General features: G+C 40.1%; 1 protein-coding gene across 6 annotated transcripts in view; it reads left to right on the forward strand.

Moving 5' to 3' along the window:
• The window catches only part of SDK2 (sidekick cell adhesion molecule 2), a 543580-nt gene that overhangs the window by 492081 nt on the left and 25987 nt on the right, over positions 1 to 25512 (forward strand). For 4 of the 6 annotated variants that reach the window (XM_070740240.1, XM_070740239.1, XM_070740244.1 and 1 more), the window contains 7 exons: positions 679 to 782; positions 1688 to 1758; positions 2914 to 3049; positions 4473 to 4529; positions 5407 to 5508; positions 7131 to 7246; positions 16086 to 16272. In XM_070740240.1, coding sequence (XP_070596341.1) covers positions 679 to 782; positions 1688 to 1758; positions 2914 to 3049; positions 4473 to 4529; positions 5407 to 5508; positions 7131 to 7246; positions 16086 to 16272 — 773 coding nt within the window. The remainder of the gene's footprint in view (positions 1 to 678; positions 783 to 1687; positions 1759 to 2913; positions 3050 to 4472; positions 4530 to 5406; positions 5509 to 7130; positions 7247 to 16085; positions 16273 to 25512) is intronic. The other 2 variants (XM_070740242.1, XM_070740241.1) reach the window with 1 other exon arrangement.

Genomic DNA, 25512 nt, shown 5'->3' on the forward strand with positions numbered 1-25512 from the left:
TTATGACCTATAAAGCCCTTCATGGCACCAGACCAGATTATCTCCGGGACCGCCTTCTGCCGCACAAATCCCAGCGACCGGTTAGGTCCCACAGAGTTGGCCTTCTCCAGGTCCCGTCGACTAAACAATGTCATTTGGCGGGACCCAGGAGAAGAGCCTTCTCTGTGGTGGCCCCGACTGTCTGGAACCAGCTCCCCCCAGATATCAGAGTTGCCCCCACCCTCCTTGCCTTTTGCAAGCTCCTTAAAACCCACCTCTGTCATCAGGCATGGGGGAACTGAAATTTTTTCCCTTCCGCCTAGGCTTATAGAATTTATACATGGTATGCTTGTTTGTATGATTGGTCTCTTAAATTGGGGTTTTTAGATTATTTTTTAATATTAGATTTGTTACATTGTCTTTTTTATTGTTGTTAGCTGCCCCGAGTCTTCGGAGAGGGGCGGCATACAAATCGGATAAAGAAAGAAAGAAGGAAGGAAAGAAAGAAAGAAAGAAAGAAAGAAAGAAAGAAAGAAAGAAAGAAAGAAAGAAAGAAAGAAAGGCCTTAGGAAGAATTTGCTGGTTTGGGAACCAAAAAAAAAAGTTAGAATATAGGTCTTAGCAAGCAGAGGACAGTAAACATGGGTGGGAATTTTTTCTTCCAAAACTAAACCAGATAACCCTGCATTCTATTTGCAGATTGAAGCCATTCACCACCTACAAATTCCGTGTCAAGGCAACCAATGACATCGGTGACAGTGAATACAGTGTAGAGTCTGAATCACTCACCACACTACAGGCTGGTATGCAAACATGCAAGGTCACAAATTATTTTACTACCCAATTTAAAACCTTTTTCCTCCAGTCTTGAAAAAAGAGATGTAAACGGTAATATGAATTCAGCGAGGGCATTGTTGCATTCCTGGGAACCCTGATTATCTTTCCCCTAGGCTGTCTGAAAAGATCTCATCTTCAAAATGTACTAGCTCTACCAGTAGACAAAACAAAATCAGGTCTAAGAAAGAATAAAGAAAGGAGGGGGAGAGTGTTTGCCCCTTCTCTACTATCTGGTTTCCCACTTGTATAACCCATATCACATCAAACTCCTATTCAGCTCCACCAATATCTTTCCCTTGTTGTAGATTTATCTCTTATGTTTTATTGGTAATGGCCTTGTTTGTGTTAGATTACAAAAGAAGGAGCCATAGATAAAGCTGGCTATTGTGGGAAGCAAACTTTCTGCTGTGACAAACCGAGCAGTTTGTTACAGCAGGGACGGTTGAGACAATAGTGAGAGGCACAATGAAGACAAGCAATAGAGTTATAATAGAAACTGAAAATAGAAAATATAATGGGGTAAAATCTATAAAGAAACTAATGAAAAGAATGATAAATAGAGGAAACAAGGGTTCCTTAACAAATTAAGAATGTATGTAGATGAGGCTGTTCTTTTTTTAAAAAGCAAGATAAACCTGTTACAAGTGGATTCATTACTGCAGATTAGCGAATTATTCCACCAGAAAGTCATCCTGTTTTAGGATTATTATATCCTCCAATCTGGAAGGAAATTGTACTCACACTCATCTCCCCAAAAAACCCTTGTCATTTGAACTTCTGTGAAAGATAATAGCTTGCACTTCCTGGCACTTTTTTAAAAATCATAAAAAAGTAGCTTACGTATCTGACTTGTAATTCTTCTTTTCCTCAGCCCCAGACGAAGCTCCCACTATTTTGTCAGTGACACCACATACCACCACATCTGTGTTGATCCGCTGGCAGGTAGAGTCATCTATTCTTTCATTCGTTGAATAAAAGAATCAGAATGTTCAAGGATTCCCGTAATTAAAAGAAATGTTTTTCTTTCTTATACTATACCAGTGATGGCCAACCTATGGCACATGTGTCGCAGGTGGCACGAGGAGCCATATCAGAGGGCACGTTGGCCAGCTTATTTTTGGCCTTGAGGAAGGCTGTTTTGCCCTCCGGAGGCTTCAGGGGAAGCTTCCTGAAGCCCCTGAGTGCAAAAAATGGCCTAATGGGCAAACCGGAAGTTTGGAAAAACAGACTTTGGATTTGCCTGTTGTGCTGTTTTTTGTACTCCAGAGCTTCAGGAAGTTTCCCTGAAGCCTCCAGTGTGAAAAATGCCACAATGAGGAAATCAGAAATTCATTTTTCCAAACTTCCGGTTTGCCCATTGGGCTATTTTTTACTGTCCCAGACTTTAGTGAGGTCTGTGCACACGCATGGGGACAGGGGTTTTTTGGGCATGCGTGGTGGGGAGGGAATGGGTGTGGGCACATTCACACGTACTAGTGTGCACACATACACCCTTTTGGCACACGAATCAAGAAAGGTTCGCCATCTATACTGTACGATGTTTGGTACAGTGCTCTAAGCTTGTGTTCCAGAACTTCTATTATGCAACTTTATGCAAGTAAATCTGAACAAAGATATCAGGACTGCAACTTATTTTGAATAAGCAGAATAATAGTTCCTCTATTACTCACACCTAACTGTATTATTTAAGCCAATAGCTAATACAAAGAAAGGTTTTGTGTTCATAATAGGGTAGTTGATTTTGCTATTGAATCATAGGACACCATCAATGGATCTTGTGCCCCAGGAAAGGACAACCCTCTTTGCAGTGTATAGAGAACTCTAGTTGGCATGCATATAGTGGAGGGGGGCAGAGAACCAGTAACATAAAGACATTGACAGTGGAATTATAAAAAACAGCTTGTGGAATGTAGACTTGAGGGATCCAAAATGGATAGTGAAATTATTTCAATCCAGTTTTGAGGCATCTTCTGCCTATATTGCTACATTCCATCCTGCTAGCAGGGAATGCATGAGAGTACAAAAGCATCCCCCAGAACTGTCACATTTGGAGATATTGAGGAGTCACTTTTGTATTCACTGTGTTTTCTTATACAGGCCCCATCTGAGGACAAAATCAATGGCATCTTGCTAGGCTTTCGCATCCGATATCGGGAGCTTCCATACGAAGGGGTACGAGGCTTTATTGCCCGTACTGTGGGCAGTCCCAATGCCAGATGGACAGAGTTGACCCGTAAGTCTGCAGAGGGAGAATGTATGAATTAAGGACAATCACAATGTTTTTTGCTCACCAGATCTCTGTTCTGCTGCTGTACTGTTTGCTTTTAAATGAGTCTGCAATATCATTCCCAAGCAAGCTGTTCATAAGACCTTGTCCTGAAGATTTTACAAAATGCTTCCTACAATGATATGGCTTCTATTTAGTACAGTACAGCTCCTCCAATACTAATAAATCCAGAAACTATCCTAGAGCAATACATGATTGAACTTTGTACTGAAAATGCTAACTCCAGCAAAAAGCCATCGAAATTGCAAAATGGCACTATCAAAGATTCCTCTTTCTAATCCATCATCTAAAACAATCTCTTTTTCAAGAAATCTTAAAATCCATCATAAAACAATACTTTGAAAATTGGGAAACCTATTCCCCTGGGTTCACATGCAGTTTGTAATCATGTACTGTACTATATTTTTGGAGTATAAGACTCACCTAGTTTTGGGGGAGGAAAATAGGGGGGAAATCTACCTACCTATTCATCTGGTTAGTGCCCTTTGTCTGGTCAGCTTCATCACTTCATTTTATCCTATTTTATTTTAAGGCTAAAAAAAAATCTTCAGAGGGAGTAGCAATGAAAACAAGCCTGCAAAGACTTGGGGCTGGAAAAAAACTTTGGAGTAGCAATGAAAAAATCCTGCAAGACAGGAAGATCATTAGCAACTTGTTTGGGCTGGGGGAAAAAGCTTCAAAAAATCTACATTCAGAGTATAAGACACACTCAAATTTTCAACCTCTTTTGAAGGGTGTGTGTGCGTCTTATACTACGAAAAATACAGTATGTATCATACTGGTTAATAAAACAGCTGGGTAAAAAAATAACCCTGCAATATGTTATAGATCAATCATTCCAGTGACTTACTAAGATAAATATACCCAGGCCCCCTATTATAAATTTACAAACAAGCACATCCAGCATAAAAACCTCCCCTAAAGAGAATATCTAGAGCAGTTGTTTAGGGCCTTTTGTTGCATCAGAATATTGTTGTATTTGGTCCTCTTGGGGTTGCAAGCTTTGTGTCAGTGTGTCAGTCCTTAGCAGCTCAAGGTTTTGGTTGCCAGAAGAGGAATACTGAATGATGGGATGCGTATATCCAATCTATCCTAATGGCTGTAATAGATGCTGGGAAAGTTTGTTTGTCCTTTGAAGCTTTATTGTCCTTCCCTTTCTAGCTATTTGTCACCTTTCCCTCCCTCCCTTCCTCCCCACTCCGCTAATAAGACCCCCCCCCCTTTGTTTGGACTGGGAATTTCTCCCTGAGCTTCTTTCCTTCTTGCACAATAATGATGTTGCTTTGTTTAGCTTGTGTTGTCCAGATGTTTCTTTCCGTGTAGCTAACCTTGCACTGCATTCCCTTTCTGACCATCTGCCATCCCACAGCAACATACGCCATGCAGAACCTGAGCGAGGCTTCCCTGACACAATACGAGCTGGACAGTAAGTGGGAGCTCCCTCTTTGGCCTGTACTCCTGTCTCTGCTTGTGTCGCACTGGGCTTGTGTGTGTGAAGCAACCCCTTCTTCCTCACAATAGGATTGCTGGGAATGATACAGTCAGCATGTCTGGAAGAAAAGATGCCATACACTAGAGTCACCTTCCTGTAAAAGTAGTGGTAGTAGATGTGGTTTACAATTAACTCTATTATCCCTCTTTTACCAAATCCAAACATTAGTAAGGGTAATTTCTGCAGGTTTTTCTTGAGTGTACTATAAGAAATAACCGAACCCATTTTGAGAATTCCATTTAAGTAACAGAACTAATGTAGTTCACACTGATCAATAGTTTATAGTAGCATGTCTTGGAACATTTCACATCCGTACTGTATTGTAAGTGCAGTAAGATGAAATGGAGAAATAATAGAAAGGAGAGCAACCTCCTCTTTGGGGTATTGAAAAAAGAAATGAGGTCCGGGAATCATGGAGCTGAATGGAGGTGATAGGAAGCGACCTTGAACAATATAAGTTCTATTCTCATTGTTTAAAACAGCAACTTTACACACAGCTATAATTAATTTTCCCCATTTAAAGTTCACATATTAGAAACCATGCAATAAACCAGAGGTCTTGTTCTTGCTTTGTTTGGTGTCTGCTTGCTTTTTTTTTTTAGTCAAAAACAATATGTTGCTTCTATTTTTCCCATCTAAAGAAATTGGGCAGAAAATTGGACACACCATGTAGCCAGGTTCTCAAGCAAGGAATAGTGGGACGAAAATGAAAGGAGGCTAACCAGAAAGTATGTGCTGCTACTATGGAGGCAGCCCAAGTGAGCTCTCCTCCCTGCTCCTAAATGATCACTGATTTTCTCCATCTTTGCAGATCTGAACAAACACCGCCGTTATGAGATCCGCATGAGTGTCTACAATGCTGTGGGTGAAGGGCCTACCAGTTCCCCCCAAGAGGTCTTTGTCGGTGAGGCTGGTAAGCATGCTTTGTAAGAGTTTTCTATTCCGTGTCATGTTTTTACCTGCCCATTTGAGGTATGTAGGATTAGATCAGGGTTAAATCACAGAGCTTTGGAAAGGGTTAGCTTTGATGGCACAGTAGAATGCAGTACTGCAGGGTGTGGATGCTGTCAAAGTCCCTGATGAAGACAATGTCTTCAAAAGGGCTAAGAGCAACCCAGCCGTGTGGGATCACTCGCGAACGCGAATCCTAGAAAGAAGACTTGGACACATTCTCTCTCTGGGTGAAGTGACACAGTATGGAGCCATGTGCCTCTTTTTATTTGGGAGCAAAAGCAAAATGGGGATAATTACACATACATGTCAAGTGATACACAAACATCCAATAACATAACTTCAAACATGACATATTTTGAGTCCTTCCTTTCCCACAAACTAATTTCCTAGAAACACTTCCTCAGAGCAAATGTTTCTCACACCTAATTTCTCTGAAGCCTTCTGCCTTATGACAACCAATCTCCTTAATCACCCTCTCGTCCTGTGTTTGCTTCAGGCAATGTAAATCTCCCCCTTTGATCATATAACGGAGTGATGTCCGGAGTGATGTAAACTTGTTTATCAGTGAGATGTTTATTGAGCCCTTTTGTTTCCCTGTTGTAATTACCAGGAATGCAGATTAGGCAAGTCAGTGCCGTCCTATCCTGGCTTACAATAGAATCAGGACAAGCAGAGTATTTTTATGCTAGAGGTCCAGATATAAATGCTATTCTAACATTTATGCCATACTGCAACAGCAGGGCTAACTCACTGCTCACTCCAGGAGTTGGATTCTGACTGGCTCAAGGTTGACTCAGCCTTCCACCCTTCTGAGGTTGATAAAATGAGGACCCGGATTGTTGCGGGCAATATGCTGACTCTGTAAAACCTCTTAGAGAGAGCTGTAAAGCAATGTGAAGTGGTATATAAGCTTCAGCGCTATTGTTATTGCTATCTGGGTCACTTGTTAAGGAAACTATTAGAATCAACCAGTAAGAAGCAAAATATCCATTCTTCCATCAATAAAGACAAAACTGGCAAGAGGATACCAGTAGTCCTGGATCCTGAGAAGAGCAAGTTCATGGGCAAAGCATGGCATTTAGTTGTATGAGGCCAGTATCAGGTTCCTACCGGTATGGATGAGGATGCCGCACTGGTGGTACAATTGGAGCTGAGTGCACAGCTTAGCATTTCCGGTGTGCGTATGCACACATCCGAGCAAGATTTTGCTTCTGCACATGTGCATGAATCAAAATCTCACGAGGGGATGCACACAAGAGAGATTTCAGCGATTTTTTTGCTTCTGCGTATGCACAGAAGCAAAAAAAAAATAGCCCAAATCTCACACGGACACACATCCCCTCGTGAGATTTTGCTTCCTGCACATGCTCAGAAGCAAAATCTCACACAGATGCACACACATGCACACTGGAGATGCACACACATGCATACTGGAGATGCACACACATGCATACTGGAGATGCAAAGTTGCATGCGCAGAGCACCGGGAGCGGCGGGAACAGCAGCCCCCGCCTGTATGAGACATGTATTTGTTTCTCGGCCAAGTGCATTTCTGACTTTCATTCCCTTTGCTTTCTTCAGTCCCTACAGCTGCACCACAGAATGTCGTCATCCAAAGCATCACAGCGACCCAACTCGACATTACTTGGGAGCCTCCACCTCCTGAGACACAGAATGGAGACATCCAAGGCTACAAGGTACCAATAAAGGAGAATATTTGTAGCTCAGAGTTGGTGCTTTCTGAGCTTGGTTGAGATTTTTGCAGATGTTTCGTTACCCAAATTAGATAACTTTATCAGTGCACTGCAATGAAAGAAAATAATCAAATTCAGAGAGCATCAGGGACCTCTCAAGGCAGCAAGATAATCGCACAATGGTGGGAGGGAAAGATCTTTCCTGGAGATGGATTGGTGCTTCTTTCACCCTGAAAAAAAATTAAAAACGGAAGCCAGAATCCTATGCCTGGTACAAACTGGGAACAGACCTACAGCTGTGGCTGTTTCTTCTGCCATTATTACATAAATACATCACAGCATATTATTCTTTGTTGCTATATTGCTAATCTTTTAGGAAAGCTTGCATTAATGAAGATTAATGTCCAGCGTCAGGCTAGATGGCACCACAGAAAGTTTTATGGCACGCTGGAAATTAGCATGATCATTAATCCATACCATTCCACAGACTAATGTCTGATGAATATTAGAATTGCACAGAATTACCCAGAGTTATAGTTGTATACACTGATGGCTGGGTGGATAGAAATCAGTGTGAAATAAAATATAGGAAAATATAATGATCATTACAGTATTACCTATGGTCATTCATTAGAAAAAAGTAATTGGTAATAACACAGACATCATGGAGACAACAAGTTAATTGTTTCGTCCTTAAGGTAGCACAGTACTCTCATTTGCTTTTGCTGATAAAATTTAACCTACAAGTCCTCTTCTAGAAACAAATATTTTTCAATCATGTCCCCCCTTTTCCTTCTGTATAGTCTGGAGGACAGAAGGAAAAGGGGGGACATGATCGAAACATTTAAATATGTTAAAGGGTTAAATAAAGTTCAGGAGGGAAGTGTTTTTAATAGGAAAGTGAACACAAGAACAAGGGGACACAATCTGAAGTTAGTTGGGGGAAAGATCAAAAGCAACGTGAGGAAATATTATTTCACTGAAAGAGTAGTAGATCCTTGGAACAAACTTCCAGCAGACGTGGTTGGTAAATCCACAGTAACTGAATTTAAACATGCCTGGGATAAACATATATCCATTGTAAGATAAAATACAGGAAATAGTATAAGGGTAGACTAGATGGACCATGAGGTCTTTTTCTGCCGTCAGTATTCTATGTTTCTATGTTTCAGCATCTTACAGTTCCCTCTTGCTCTTTTAAAGGCAGGTATTATTATGCCTGTTTTTGTTTTGTTTTAATAATAGAGAAGAGCATCTTTTCAACATAACCCAATCTCAGGAGGTCTTCCAGCGTCATGCTGGTCTCAACTATTGTCTAAACCTAATCCAAACCTTGAAAAACACTCCATAACACTATGAAAATTAGTTGCAATATTTTGGGTGCCAGGGAAACTACAACTGGTTTGAACAGTGTTCCTTAACATTGGCCATTTCAGATGAGTGGACTTCAACTCCTAGAATTCCCCTGCCAACACCACCCAAAGAATTCTGGGAGCTGAAGTCCACACACCTTAAAGTGGCCAAGTTTGAGAAAGACTGATCTAACCCAGTGTAGTACCAAGAGGTGAGTTCCTCCCAGTTCGGAGCGGTCTGATGGAACTGGTAGTAACTTGGTGGCCTGGGAAGCTAGAACTGGCAGTGACCCAGGCATGCCACACCTCCCAACTGGCTCTCTCCATAGTTTTGACATCTGTTGTCATGAAATTTTTTGAGACACTGGTGTTGAACTATATTAAGGCTAGTCTTCCATCTACTTTGGACCAATATAATTTGCATATAGGAGTAATAGATCAATTGATGATGCTATGTCTATTGTTGTCTATACTGTATTGAATCATTTGGAACAACAGGGAACTTATGTAAGGTTGGTATTTGTTGATTATAGCTCTGCCTTTAACACCATTCTACCCAACAGGTTGTTTCTTAAAATGTCCATTTTGGTTATGAATCAGAGGATTTGCTTGTGGATAAAGGATTTTTGACAGATAGGCCCCAGTCAGCAAGGATGGATCTCATCATTCTTCCATTCTGATACTAAGCACAGGAGCCCCCCAAGGTTGTGTGCCAAGCCCTTTCCTTTATTCCCTGTATGCAAATGACTGCACCCCATTGTATAACACCAACGCAATTATTAAATTTACGGATGATACAACAGTGGTGGGGCTCATTAATAAGTGTCAGGATTAGCGTAATTACAGTCCGTGTGGACCATAAATAATCCTGAAGGCGACGGATTGAGAGAGAGAACATTTGTTTTCAAAACAAGGTTTCTTTTTATTATAAAAGTACAAAAAAATTAAATATGCCACGAGGGGCAAATAAAATACATCTTCACATTATGGCAGCTAACAAAGAACTAACTTTTCTAAAATGGAGAATAGGATAAAGACGGATGTGATGTTTAATGACGTGGCAGGATTTTACATCATAGTAGGAGGACTTAATAAAAAACACACACAGTTAACTATTTAATTACTGAATGACTTTGAATGTCTCTGGGGCTGTCAATACTCAGCGTGACAATAAGAACAATGAGTCTGTTTATAGAAAGAAAGTAGAAGAGCTGACATTGTGGTATAAAGAAAATAATCTTACACTTAACGCCAAAAAACTAAAGAACTGATAATTGACTTCAGAAGGAAGAGAGATGTACACTTACCATTGCATATAAATGGTGAGGAGGTGGAGGGAGTTGGTAGTTTTACATTTCTGGATATTTATACCTCAGAGGACCTCTCATGGACTATGAATGTTAACATTCTTGTGAAGAAGGAATAGAAGAGGCTGCATTTCCTGAGAATACTCAGGAAGATAAATCTATCTCAGCATATATTGCTGTCCTATTATCACAGCACCATTGAGAGTGTCCAGACATATGGCATTCTTGCTTGGCAAGGGAGCAGCTCTGCAGAAGACAAAAACATTTTACAGAGAATCATTAAAACTGCCCAGAAGTATCATTGGGCTTCAGCTACCAGCTTTGAACTATATCTTTGCATCTTGCTGTTTTAAGAAGGTGCACAACATTCTCAGAGACTCTTCTCATCCTGCTTACAACCTTCTGCAGAACATACACAACAATTAAAAACTCAGACCACATGTTTTTTGAATAGTTTTTATCCCAGTGCTATAATTGCACTTAACAATGATCTAAAACAGTGGTTCCCAACCTTTTTTTGGCCATGCCCCACCTAAGCATCTCTAAAATCCTGACACACACACACGCCCATGACATATATACTTATTATTCAAAAAGTGAACTTCTCATGTGGAGGAAGCCTAAAAGGCCATTAACTAGGTTTAAACGAGGTTCCAATTGCCCCCCTGTGGGGCATGGCCCCACATTGAGAACCAGGGATCTAAATAGTCGCCATCAGTAAGCCGTTGGACAGTATTATTTGGTCTGTTGTGTGCATATTTGGGTGGTTCAGGGTGGGGAATTTGTGGTGGATGGGACATGTTTTGGGAATTATTATGTGTGATGGGCCTGGTCTTTAGGCATTATGTGAATTTCGTTGTATGGGTATACTGTGTATATACATAAAATGACAATAATAAAGTATCTAATGTAGCTGAGTGTTATGGAAAAAAAATCTGAAGGAAACAGTTCAATAATGAAACCCACTATTATGGGAGGTAACAGTCTTCCTTCACTGGATGTGTTTATAGAGGAATATAAAGGGAATCTTTAATATTCTCTGTCGACAGGTCTGGGGGCAATAAATTTACTTCCAACTCTTGATGGCCAAATCTATGAATGGTGTGCATGTGTATGATTGTGACTGCCTTTTTAAAATAACTTTTTAATGGGGTTTTAGTTTTAGATAATGTTCTAGTTTTAGATAATGTTCGACTTCTTTTTTGTTGCGTTGTATCTATTTATATTGTATTTTTATTATTGTTGTAAGCCGCCCTGAGTCCTTTGAGATTGGGCTGCATAGAAGTCAAATAAATAAATAAACAAACAAACAAATACACACATACATACATATATACATACATACATACATAGATACATACACACAAACATACATACATATGGAAGTCTGTACCCAACATAATGGTTTCTTTCTGCCCTGAGATCAGTGGTGGGATTTAAATAATTTAATAACCAGTTCAACCAGAGTCAGGCTAGCTGTCATGGGAGGAGTGGCCCAGCCTGACCCTTGGTGAACTGGTTGTTAAATTACTCACCCACCACTATCAAAATGGATCCTGGACACTGAACTGCAATGGAGAAATGGACAATGGGGTGGCTGGCATGCAGGAAGCAGGAGGAACAGGGAGAAGGAAGGGGGAAAGCCTTTTCCCCTCACACCAGCCACTCTATTGCCTGTTTTTCCATTGCAGCGCAGCACCCAGGATCCACTTTGATAGCAGAGGTTGAATAATTTAACAACCAGTTCATCTGAACCAGTGCAAACCAGCTGAATCCCATCACTGCCTGAAATTCTATGAAATGGGGCACTGGGAGCCACAAGCAGCCTATGTATTAACAATTAATGTAGCGCAAAAATTAAGATATTAGAGTAGGAGACACAATTCTAGCTCACCCTCAACCACAGAAACTCACTAGGTGATTTTCGGTCAATGCTTCTTGCTGGGTCCGATCAACACCCAAAGGGCTTTTGTGGAGAAAAATAAATGGGGAGAACACTATATATATACCACTCTATGCTCTTGAAAGAATGGCAGAAAATAAATAATAAATATTTATGTATATCACAACTTGCCCTACCTCTATTTCATAATGTGAGCAATTCTGAGACAGCCCCACAGCTAGAGTGCAAATAAACAAAAGTGGGGGGGAAGCAGTTCCACATTTTACCTGTAAGTGATGCTGTTGAGTTACCAATAGAACACTGGGCCTGTCATCAACTTGGAGAAATTGTCGTTCTTGTTTCTGTTTATATCCCACAAGTATAAAGGACAGCCTTTCCAGCTCACATAGTATAGTCATGGTCATTTTATAAACTTCCTGTACAATATTAATGCATTCCTAATATTTGGGACTAGCTCAAATAATTCAACCGCTAACAGGGCAGGTCGGCTGGATATTGTTTGCTTACTTGTTTGCTTAAATTGCATTCTGCCCAAATCTGGGTAGATCACAATAATCTAACCCAAAAAAAAGTTGATTTAAAAAGATAAAAGATAGCAAGGGCAATGAAATGACCAGTGTCACTCTCCCTCACCAAAGGCATGATGAAATGTATTTTATTTTTTATTTTATTTTAAAACCAATATGTTTAACCCTTGCAATTAGTAATATAACATAATAATGCAATGGAATGGAATAATCCCTATGTAAGTGATAGCGAACCTATGCCATGCATGCCACAGATGGCACGCAGTGCCATATCTGCCTGCATGTGAGATGTTGCCCTAGTTTAGCACCAGGGTGCATATATGCACCAGCCAGCTGATTTTTGGGTCACACGGAGGCTCTGGGAGGGCATTTTCAGCTTCCGGAGGACCTCCAGGGATGGGAGAGGGCATTTTCACTCTCTCCAGGCTCTAGGGAAGCTTCTGGAGCCTGGGGGAGGGTGAAAAACGGACCTACAGGGCCCACCAGAAGATAGGAAATGGGCCATTTCTGGCCTCCAGAGGGCCTCTGGGGGGCAGGGGAAGCAGTTTTTGCCCTCCCCAGACATTGAATTATGGGTGTAGGCACTCAGGCATGTGCAATAGCACATGCACACACACTTTCAGCACCTAAGGAAAAAAAGGTTAGCCATATCTGCCTGTGCTATAAGAGCCAAAACTTAGCCCCTATATAAAATATTATATATAAAATATTATAATATAATATAGTATAGTTTAGGGATTAAATGCATACACTAGAGTTCCCCATCCTTTCCAGTTTTTCAGACCAGTGGTGGAGGGGGAGAGGAGATGGTTCATCTTAAGTTACTGGCAAGTGTGTGTGCAGTTCACACAAGTGGAGATGCACACATTTGTGTTCTTGCTGCATGCCACTTCCGTGGCCTGGTTTCCCACATCTCAAGGCCCAGTAGTGGGCCACTGCCTGGGAGTCAGGGCCCCCTGGCCTGCACAAATGCAAGAATTTGGCTAAGGAAAGGAATTTTAGACAGATATGTACTCCAGAAAATATATTGGTTTTGTAACCTTACTATATGCAATTAAAGCTCTGATAGAAATGGCCTTAATTCAAAGCAATGTCTGGCATTCTTCCAGTTCGTAACTGCTAAAAGGCCACCTTGATCTATTGTCTCCGAGTTGGGCAGTTGTGAGCCAGAAGTGTTCTTTTGCCAATATTAGATAAATATCATCTGGCTTCATATGCCCAATCAAGGAACAAGGGGACAGTTTAGAAGTGACCTTTGAGGAAAGTTGCTTTCTTGTTTCCTAAGAAACTACAAGGGTGCCAAGTTGTGTTGCCATGGAACCTGTTTGTTGCCGTCTCTTTGGTACCATGACTTCATGGAAGGTCCAGCTTCTCCGTGGAAATCTGGATGTCATCCAAAAATGACTTCAGAATTGCACTGTGTATCATTCTATTCACCCTGTAAATCAAGACTAAGATTTAATTACTTGCACAGTTTTGCCTAGTGGAAGAATGAAAAATCTTAATTTTGATATTTTCCACATGACAACCCCACAGCTAGAGTGGGGGTTGTCATGTGGATACAAGGATTTCCTATAAAAGGAATACAGTACACCTACCATTAATGAGATCCTTTGCTTTAAAATACATTTTGATTTAATTTCATTTGTCCGAGTTCCCTGAAGACATTTCTTTCATTTAAAAAAAAAAGGTAAAAATTTCCTCTGTATAATCTTGTCTGAATCTAGGGGATGGTGCTAATCTCAATTTCCTAGCTGAGGGAGCCAGCATTGTGCTAAGATGCTTACATTGTCATGTGGCCGGCATAGCTATGTGTCAAAGACTCATGGAACGCTGTTACTTTCCCATCAAAGTTGCACCTATTTATCTATTCGCATATGCATGTTTTCAAATTGCTAAGTTGGCAGAAGCTGGAACAAGAACGGGAGCTCACCCCATTGCATGGTGCTCGGGTCTTAAACTGCCAATCTTTTTATCAACAAGTCCAGCATCTTAACCACTAGACCACCACATCCTGCTTAAAAATTCTTTGAACAGTGTGATAGTTAACAATTTTTTTAAAATGTTCATAGATTCATCCCTGTCACACATCTCCTTTTTGCAAGTGTCCTTTTCTTACTATCGTTTGCTCTTCAAAATTCAAACAAAAGCCCATAAATTCTGGGTTTATGCAGGATCTCTTTTCTTGCTGATACCGCTAAAACTTTCTCTGTTTTAGATTTTTTTTCCCTCCTCTATTTCTCAACTGTCCATCATTATGTCCAATGTGGGGAAGATGTAGGATAGTGCAGCCATTGTATTAACATTAAAATAAACCAAGTCACATTGCTAAACAACTTAAAATTGTTTATAAACAGGTACAGATGTACTCCACATCTATTTGCCTTTCCTGATTCCAGATGTATTCCTAATTCCATCCCTCTGATGGATGAAGATTTTCCCACAATAGGACTCTTAGCATCCCTGAGACCTGTTCTTACATCCATGCCTCCCAAATCCTTCTCTCCTCAGTTCCCCCCTCCCTCTAGAAAATAATCTGAGAGGAGGCACACAATGTTGCCATGCTTTGATTAGCACTTCCACCGCTCATGTATCAAGACATTCCTCCCCCCTTGCATTAAGGAAAAGAGAAAGAAAATGCTTTATCAAGTTCCAACCTTAGACAAATGTCTATAATAATTAATAATAATAATAATAATTTATTAGATTTGTATGCCGCCCTTCTCCGAGGACTCGGAGCGGCCTACAACAGGCAATACATCATATACAAATCCAATATTAAAACAGTTTTAAAAACCCTTATTAAAAAACAATCATACAACCCAAACAAACCATACATAAACCGAGACAGCTAAGGGGTATATCAATTTCCCCATGCCTGGCAACATAGGTGGTTTTCAAGAGTTTATGAAAGGCAAGGAGGATGGGGGCAGTCCTAATCTCCGGTGGGGGAGTTGATTCCAGAGGGTCGGGGCCACCACAGAGAAGGCTTTTCCCCTGGGTCCCGCCAGACCACATTGGTTTGTTGACGGGAGAAGGCCAACTCTGTGGGACCTAATCGGCCGCTGGGATTCGTGCGGCTGCAGGTGGTCCCGATGCCATGTAGGGCTTTATAGGTCATAACCAACACTATGAATTGTGACCGGAAACTGATCCACAGCCAGTGCAAGAGAGAAGTAATGCTTATATAAATTATTACCTGTGTATTTATGAGGCAGAAACATCAGCACCTTTGAATTCTTCAAGTAACTCGGCAGTTATTAAATGGGCCATTGCTTTTTCAATTTTGCAGTGTCCTGTGGTGGCTAGATGGCAGCACCTAGCTAGCTGTAGCCAATCTTAGAAAAGCTAGTCAGGGTCAAATCTGATTAGTATTTTGATGGGAGACTATTATGAAATCTCATAGGTATAGACAAGACTGGAAAATTGTAGCAGACCCCAGAGGACAATGTAGTCACCAGGAATCAAGGTTGACTTAAGGGAAACTTAATTTTTTTTTCTTGAAATATCACTCCATTAAGTATCTCTTAATGTATTACCTTGTTATTGGGTAATTATAGTTTACCATGGTACAACCAACACCACTGAAGAGCTTTTTTCTAAAGAGTCGATTAAATGCAACTCTGAAAGAAAAGATGTGATGCATAACCACTAGAATGAAAATTCTTTATTTCATCCTCTTGCCTCTTTATTTTCTCCTTTATTTTTTCCTTCCATATCCTCTGATTGCATTCGATTTCCCCCATTCCACAGATTTATTTCTGGGAAGCTCAGCGACAGAATGAAACTGAAAGGGTGAAAACACTCTTCTTACCAGAGAGTGGTGTCAAGCTGAAGAACCTGACGGGCTACACTGCCTACCTCATCTCCATCCTTGCCTTCAACGCTGCAGGTGATGGCCCCCGCAGTATCCCTATCAAGGGAAGGACCCAGCAAGCAGGTAGGTGACATAGCACTGGCCAGTAGGCATTCAGAGGTGGGGGAGAGACTCTGCAGGCAATGGCAAAGGCTTTGATAAAGTGGACAGATGCCCAGTTACAGATAATGTTCAATCACTATAGGAAAAAGAGTGACAGAAGCTGGGGGCATAGTCAAAAGAGTGAGCAGCCTAGAATCCCTGGGTAGCCACAAGTTCAACCTCCCTTGAATTTCGTTTTGCTTATCTAAATTCAAACAAGTGGTAACCATTAATTAAGAAGATGATTTTTTTTAATGACCCCGTAATCCTTTGCATCAGTGTGGAGTAAGGGTAACTGAATGGAGTGAGTGTTTACTGGCTGGACACCCTTGCTGTCACCAATGCAGCAGATATTTACTCATTGTGCCCAGAGAAAGAAATTTTTTTATTTTTTTATTTGTCAAACAAGTATAGTATTATAGTACATATTAACATAACATAACATACCGTATATACTCGAGTATAAGCCGACCCGAGTATAAGCCGAGGCACCAATTTTTGCCACAAAAACTGGGAAAACGTATTGACCCGAGTATAAGCCGAGGTTAGAAAATGCAGTGGCTACTGGTAACTTATAAAAATGGAAAACAATAAAATTACATTAATTGAGACATGTTTTAGAATATTTATTTTAAAGAAAACCAGTAAACTAGCTCTGTAAATTTAAAAGAGGGTAAACAAATTAACAATATTAACAATAAATTAAAAAGTAAAAAAAGTAGCTCGATCAGGAACAAAGCTAAAACCTAACAGTTAAAATCCTTCAAAACTGGATTCCTTCTCATCATTAATTGGATTTACATTATTGTTCTGTTTTTATATATGCTGTGAGCCACCCTGAGTCCTTGGAGAGGGATTGCATACAAATCCAATTAAATAAATAAACAAACAAACAAACAAATAAATAAATAAGTGTATCCAAAGAAGAGCTTCAGCATTAGCTGCTGTGAGGTTATCAGCATAGAAAACCAGATAGATAGATAGATAGATAGATAGATAGATAGATAGATAGATAGATAGATAGATAGATAGATAGATAGATATAGATATAGATAGATAGAAAGATAGATAGACAGACAGACAGAAAAATAGATAGATAGATAGATAGATAGATAGATAGATAGATAGATAGATAGATAGATAGATAGATAGATAGAAATAGATACAGATAGATAGATAGATAGATAGATAGATAGATAGATAGATAGATATAGATAGAAAGATAGATAGACAGATAGACAGACACACAGACAGATAGAAAAATAGATAGATAGATAGATAGATAGATAGATAGATAGATAGATAGATAGATAGATAGAAATAGATACAGATAGATAGATAGATAGATAGATAGATAGATAGATAGATAGATAGATAGATAGAAAGAAAAGTAGATAGATAGAAAAATAGATAGATAGAAAAATAGATAGATAGAAATAGATACAGATAGATAGATAGATGATAGATAGATAGATAGATAGACAGATAGATATAGATAGAAAGATAGATAGACAGACAGACAGACAGATAGAAAAATAGATAGATAGATAGATAGATAGATAGATAGATAGATAGATAGATAGATAGATAGATAGATAGAAATAGATACAGATAGATAGATAGATAGATAGATAGATAGAAAAATAGATAGATAGAAAAATAGATAGATAGAAAAATAGACAGATAGAAAAAGAATTCCTGTCTAGCTCTGCCTCATAACACATTATTAGATCCTATCCAAGCAAGGACAGCAACTACCACAAAATACCATTTTTTAAACAGTTTAAATCCTTTCAAAGGAGGGGGAGGAGAATCTGACAGCAGGGGGCCTTTTTAATCCGACTAAGGACAATGCAGACAGAGCAAAGAATAGTTACTCACCATTGCTTTTTCCCTCTCTCGGTTGGAGCAAATGGCTGCCTCATTTGCTTGAGGCAGGGAGAGGAACTACCAATGGCGCCCTCGTGTGGTGACTTTGTCAATGACCCGAGTATAAGCCGAGGCTGTGTTTTTCAGCCCAGTTTTTGGGCTAAAAAACTCGGCTTATACTCGAGTATATACGGTAAGTAGAACATAGTAATAGAAAGGATAATAAGATAGTAGGACAAGGACATTAGGCACATAAGTGCACTTATGCACGCCCCTATCTGCCACTACCTAGGATTGAACTCACAGCCTCCTGATTGTGAGGTGAGAGCTCCACCTCTAGGTCATCACACCATTCAATTAAAAAAATGAATGATAGAAAAAACCAAGGTCATATGTGAAGATCCAATTAAGCCAATTGTTGCTACATAACTAACTTCTTCTCAACTATCAATTAGAACCTATTTGAAGTTAAAGAAGGGTCAACAGCCATCAGGGATGGTTGGACATAGTTCGCTTGTGACTATGTAAAGATTCTTGGCCGATCCCTCTTTTAACTCCACTCTCAGGTTCTGCCAATCTTTTTACAATTACTGCTTTACTAATTCCTCAGTTAGTGGGTCTATGCCCAACACTGGTAGGTCTTGTTTGTTCATTTATAAGACATTTCTGCGGTTGTCTAACTTTAACCCTGGCCAGCATACTATGTTTTTAAAGAAGACAAGAAATACCAAGAAAGAATAGAAAGGAACAACAACACAGAACACAATTTTTTAAAAAAATCTTCTTCCCTAATCAAAACCCAACCGAAAGACATCCAACAACTGCATAGCACAAAGCAGAGTGGAAGAGCCAGATTTTCAAGGCTTGTTTAAAGTCAGGGAGGGAGGGTTTGTTGAAGATTCCCAGGCTTCAGCCCACTTCGTTCTCAGTACATGTTTAAGTGCATCTGGAATAGTTTTAAGTTAGATATACCTGTCAGACCAGTAGTGACATCCATTAGGTGTGTGTGTGTGTGTGTGTGTATCTTTACTTTGCTAGTCTAGAGCTTCCAGAGAATATAAAATTCATCCTCAGCTGTCTCCAAACTATTCAACAGCTCATAGAGTCTGCCAATGTCATAGTTTCTGGTTATGAATTAGGGAAAAAATATTTCATCTGTAGAAAGAAAATAATATGCTAGCATACCTGTTCTACCCAATCTATGTAGATGTATTTATGTGGTGATTTGAAAACAAAATCCTCCCTGAAAGAAAGGTCATAACAAGGAAAGATCAGCTATAGCATAGCAATAGCCTTTAGACTTACATACCGCTTCATAGTGCTTTACAGCCCACTCTAAGCGGTTTACAGAGTCGGCATATTGCCCCCTAACAATCTAGCTCCTCATCTTACCTACTTCAGAAGAATGAAAGGCCGAGTCAACCTTGAGCCGGTTGTGAGATTTGAACTGCTTGAGCCTGGTGAGATTCCAACTGGCAAATTACAGGCAGCTGGCAGTCAGCAGAAGTAGCCTGCAGTACTCCGTTCTAACCACTGCGCTACTGCAGTTATAAGCAATAAAACAATTTGCTATTGAGTAAGGAAGCTCGAGAGTGATATTAATATATGTCTATGTTCAAAGTGTCTTTAACTATGCCAATATATTAGTAAAATGGGCATTCAAAAGCCATTCCGAGAGGGAATTGGCTGGGCAGTAAAAGATCAGCTATAAAAATGCATAGAAAAATTGGCAGTTCCATGAAAAGATGGAAGTAAGGAAGAAGACTGACTGCAAATATTACATCTGTTCTTTATTTTGGATAAAAATAACATATTGAAGCTTAGAACAGGAACCAAAGGCAAAGGATGTGGTTAAAAAAATCTATCTCATGAATTGCTTTCATGAGATCGTGGAGATTACTAGGTAAAACAATTTAACAGTAATGCACATTTCAATGGCCTCTTTGGTTTAAAATATGAGAGGAACTCAGAGGAAATATGGTAATAGGAAAAGATTTGCCTTTAAAAATGAGCCAGTAGATGGGGCCTTCTGCTGGCAGATTAATAAAATGTCTCCCATATTTGTCATCAGTTGGAGGATAAGCTAAAAATGAGTGGGATGCATGGGATAGAGAGGTTAAAAGTTGCTATGTTGTTATTGTTATTTTCCTTTAACATGTTCTGGGCCCTGGCTTCATTCATCTTAACATTATTGTGGCTTTGTTATTCAGCCCTCGCAAATGGGCTTCAAGTTTGAAATCGCCCAGCCTAATTTATTTCTTGTTATATAAAGGCACGCAGTATTGCCTAGTGTCCAATGACACGGGCATGTTCCCCACCTCTGCTGTTCCTTTTCAAAGAACTATGATGAAAGGAATCTATTCTAGTCTCAAAACATAAGGGTGTTTTGTAATTGGTTCAAGAATGATAGGGCCAAGAACGCTCTGTTATAAAAGAATAAAATCGCATAAATGATCCTATTTTATTTTTCTGCGCGGACCCATTCTGTACATCTGGCATTTCCAACCTTGAGAACTTTCAGACTTGTGCACTTCAACTCCCAGCATTTCCCAGCTAGCTCATGGGAGTTGAAATTCACAAGTCTTAAAAAGTTATTAAGTGACTACGTTAAAGTCACAAGTCTTAAAAATTGCTAATTCTGTTGCTAATTCTGGGAGCTGAAATCACAAGTCTTAAAAGTTGTTAAGGAGTTGAAATTCACAAATCTTAAAAGTTGCCTAATAGGTCTTCCTCTAAAATGCAGACCTGAGTACGTCTCCATACTCTCTTAATTTGAGATTGGCTGGCAGCCAATGGTTCTGTAGTTCCCTCCTTCATCTCCTCCCACTTATGACTGTATGACTGTAACTTGTTGCTTGTATCCTTAAGATTTTTATTAATGTTGATTGTTTCCTCATTGCTTATTTGACTCTTGTGACAATCATTAAGTGTAGTATCTCATGATGCTTGGCAAATGTATCTTTTTCTTTTATGTACACTGAGAGCATATGCACCCTTGTGTGTCCAATCACATTTGGCCAATAAAGAATTCTATTCTATTCTATTCCTGACCAAATCTTATAGGCTTGCCCCACCCTCCTGCTCGAAACATCCTCTCACTATTGAAGAAACTGTGCCTTTTCTGCTAGACGTTTTTGTTAACCTGCCTGTCTTATGCTGCTGAATAGCAATAGCACTTATATATATATATCTTCACAGTACTTTACAGCCCTCTCTCTAAGTGGTTTACAGAGTCAGCATATTGACCCCAATAATGTTTTACCAACCTTGGAAGGATAGAAGGTTAAGTCAACCTAAACTTGGTGACATTCGAACTGTCAAATTGCTAGCAGCCGACTGCCAGCAGACCTAGCCTGCAGTACTGCATTCTAACCACTGTACCACCACAGCTCTTATAATCTGTGTTCTAAGAAATTTAGCAAGATATTCAAATAACTTAGGCTACACTTGATGCTGAGGGACAAGCCATATGTTATTCTATGGTCTAAAGCCCTGATCTTAGGGATGGGCTGTTTCAGGTTTACCAAGGTTTGGGGGAATCTGTAACTAATGTTATGGCCAGTTCGGAGAACCTCAAAATCCTACTCCTGGCTGGCCCCTTGCACCCCACCCAACCCTGACCCTCCCAGGAGGCTCGTTAGCCCATTTTGGATATGAGGTAAGTGCAGGGCCTTCGCAGAGACTCTGAGAGGGGGAAAAACAGGCCTGCCAAAAGCTCTGGAGGGCCTCTGGAGCCAAAGGAGGCAGTTTTCACCCTCCCAGAGGCTCTAGGAAAGACTCCAGAGCCTGGGGAAGACAAAAATGGCCTCCCCACTGTGGTTCAGGTGGTTGACTAGGCCACACCTACCATGGTCACACCCACCCAGCAACTTGTTGCTGAAATTTTTGAAGCCCACCCCTGTGCTGGTTTCCATTTTCAAGTCATTTTTTTTGTGCGTGTTGGAATCGCCTGTTTCTCTCACACTACTTCTGGTTTGATAATGCATTTCAAATCTCAGCTTACATGTCTGAATCAAAGCCAATCATAACTCTTTTTTTAAGGAAAACTAGGAGGGGCTTGTTAGCCATATTCAGCTGTAGTATCTGGGCCTAATTGGTGATGAGGGTATCACCCAGGATCTAAGCTACTATCGTGGTTATCTCTGCCTGGAGGGAATCAGTAGAGCCTGAACTAGGATCTACTTTCCTGGCTTCCTTTTTCTGGAATCCTTAAGGTTATTCTTTGCAAAACACAACGGAATATGAGCAGAACCATAGCAATAGATTTTGACCATAGGGATATTTTCCTTTATTTTTCTTTTTTCAGCCCCCCCTGCTGAGCTCTAAAACTCCTTCCAGTGATTCCATTTCAATTTGTTTCCATTTCTTTTCAATGGAACTAGAAGAAAAGAGAAGGGCATTTTGCCTAAGGCTACGATACAGTAGTTTCTCTGTCTATAGTTCTGAATGTTTTCTTAACACTGCCACCACTCAGCCTCCCCTGCTCCTCTTTCAGCTTGTCATTCGTTTTCTTTCTTACATGATCCTTTAACTTGGCCTCCTAATGTTGTCTTGTTAGCAAGTATGAATAGATAAATGGTTTTTAACGCTATATGCAGCTTTTATTTTTCTTTCTGTTTTAGCTATCATCATTTATCTATATTAACTCAACTAGGGAACCTAAGACAGGTAAATCTCAAAGACATTTATACAGAATTTCAGGAGGACAAATTTTAATGATCAAGTCTTGGTTCGAAATTCTAAAAAAAGTCTTCTTTGCTGTCCCACCAAGCACCGGTCTGTGGCCCATTCTTGATTGCTGATTCTTTTACTGTTAAAAGTCAATTCTAAAAGGCAGAAGCTATCCATCAATTTCATATTTTCACTGTCAGTTCTAAGGCTTCTTTTGGGACTTGTTATTGTTTGTTCTTCTTTATAATTTAATCATAGTTCCATTTTTCACTGCTCCTCGATTTTCATCACCGGAGCTTCCAGATCATTTGCATTTTAGCTAGAAGAATAGCATAGGGTGGGTTATATTTTTTTCCCCTCCAGTTTTAAAATCACACTCATGTTCTTCCAATTCATACTATCTCAATACAGTATTTATAAAAAAATTCATACCACCTGGCTGCCAGCAACTATGCCTGGAGGTAAAATAACAATTGAACATACAGTTTTATTTCACTTCTTTGCCAGACTGGAGCTAATTTGTTTTATTATTTATTAAAGGTTTTGCTTGAGGACAAGTATTATGGGATTCCCATTTTCTATTGTTAGAGTAACCAATTATTTTATTGATATGAAAAATAACTCTCACAGCTTTTGTGCCAGACGTTTGTTTTTAAAAATAAAATATTGCAATTTTTTTATTATTTAAAGTCTTAATACTGTCAGGGAAGAAATTGTGTTCCTTTAGCTACAGAAACATGCTAATTCAAACCATCAAGAAAGATGCAATTCATCAGGAAGAATGGACTTTTTAATATATAAACTTGCTTTCCAAGCTAAGTCAGGTCACCAACCAGGTTCTTTATTGGCATCTGTATGCTATAAGTAAAGTCTTATTTCAGACACTAATTTTTCTTCATAGACAAATGCCAAAGGAATGTTAATTTTGTTTTCGTCTCCTTGGTAGAAAATATATTTATATGTTTCTTTTCATTCATATTGGTATTTGTGTTGGAAAAACTTGACAAGCAATAATGGGTTGTAAGAGGTCACTGTGGTGGACGGAGGGAGGGAAGAAAGGAGGGAGGGAGAGAGAGAGAATTTTGTGAAACATCAGCCTACTGTTTGGAATGGACAGGATTTCTCTCTCTCCCCCATATATTTTAAGAGATTCAGAGTTCATTTATTTATTTTATTTATTAATTGGATTTGTATGCCACCCTTCTCCGTGGACTCAGGGTGGCTTACAACAAACATAGAATACATAGTAAATTAATTACGATTAAAAGACTTAAAAAGATCCTAAAAACTTAAAACATTCAATTTATCATTCACTCAATAGGTCACTCTAAACACATTTGTTGGTCGGGGGTGAGATCTAGTGGCCCCAGTGGCCCCTGGCAGCAAAGATGAGTTTTCAAACTTTTTTGGAAAGCAAGGATGGTTGGGGCAGTGCAAATCTCTGGTGGGAGCTGGTTCCAGAGGGCCGGGGCCCCACAGAGAAGGCTCTTCCCCTAGGCCCCGCCAGTCAGCATTGTCTGGCTGACAGGACCCTGAGAAGACCCACTCTGTGGGACCTCACTGGACGCTGGGATTTGTGCGGCAGAAGGCGGTCTCGGAGATAATCTGGTCCTATGCCGTATAGGGCTTTATGGTGTAGGTCATAACCAACACTTTGAATTGTGTCCAGAAACCAATCGGCAGCCAGTGTAGTCCGCAGTGTGATGTTGAGATATGGGCATGCCTCGGGAGGCCCAATACTGCTCGCGCGGCTGCATTTTGGACGATTTGACGTTTCCGAACACTCTTCAAAGGTAGCCCCATGTAGAGAGCATTGCAGTAGTCAAACCTCAAGGTGATAAGGGCATGAGTGACCATGAGCAAAGACTCCCTGTCCAAATAGGGCCGCAACTGATGCACAAGGCGAACCTTGGTAAACACCTTCCTCATCACAGCCGAAAGATGGTGTTCTAAAGTCAGCTGTAGATTGAGGAGGACGCCCAAGTTGCGGACCCTCTCTGAGGGGGGTAGTAATTCCGCCCCCCAGGGTGATGGACAGACAGATGGAAGTGTCCTTGGGAGGCAGTACCCACAGCCACTTCGTCTTGTCTGGATTGAGCTTGAGCCTGTTGGCACCCATCCAGACCCTGCCAGCCTCCAGACACTGGCACATCACTTCCACTGCTTCACTCAGTGGACACAGGGTGGAGATGTACAGCTGAGTATCATCAGCATACTGGTGGTAACTCACCCCGTGCCTTTGGATGATCATCTTGCTTCTTTTCAATGAGCGTAATTAAATTTGGCCTAATTTCAAATAAAACGAGCATTGGTTGGCACTGGGATCTGTTTTTCAGATCACAGCTAGTAAGTTCCCAGCTAATTTAATTTCTGAGCACAGGGGGGGTAAAAGCCATGACTTGCTAAAAGAGCTATTTGCTTAGTCTTGGTGGAAAACAAAGAGACCACTATCTGAATATTTTTCTATGAGCAAAAAAAAAAAATTGCTAATGTGGAAGTGCGATTTAGGTTTCTTTACAAAAAATAGTGCAGGGATAAGGATTTGGATCAATGTTATTGCAGGAAGAGAAGCCTTAATTGTGATTGTGGGAATGCTTCATAAATACTTAAGCCAGTTGAGCCTTTTAATATAGCTGCTTCATTGCTGATGTTTAAACAACTGTGGGAACTGCTTTACCGCAC

The sequence above is a fragment of the Erythrolamprus reginae genome, chromosome 2 (assembly GCF_031021105.1).
Source record: "Erythrolamprus reginae isolate rEryReg1 chromosome 2, rEryReg1.hap1, whole genome shotgun sequence".
Classification (NCBI taxonomy): domain Eukaryota; kingdom Metazoa; phylum Chordata; class Lepidosauria; order Squamata; family Dipsadidae; genus Erythrolamprus; species Erythrolamprus reginae.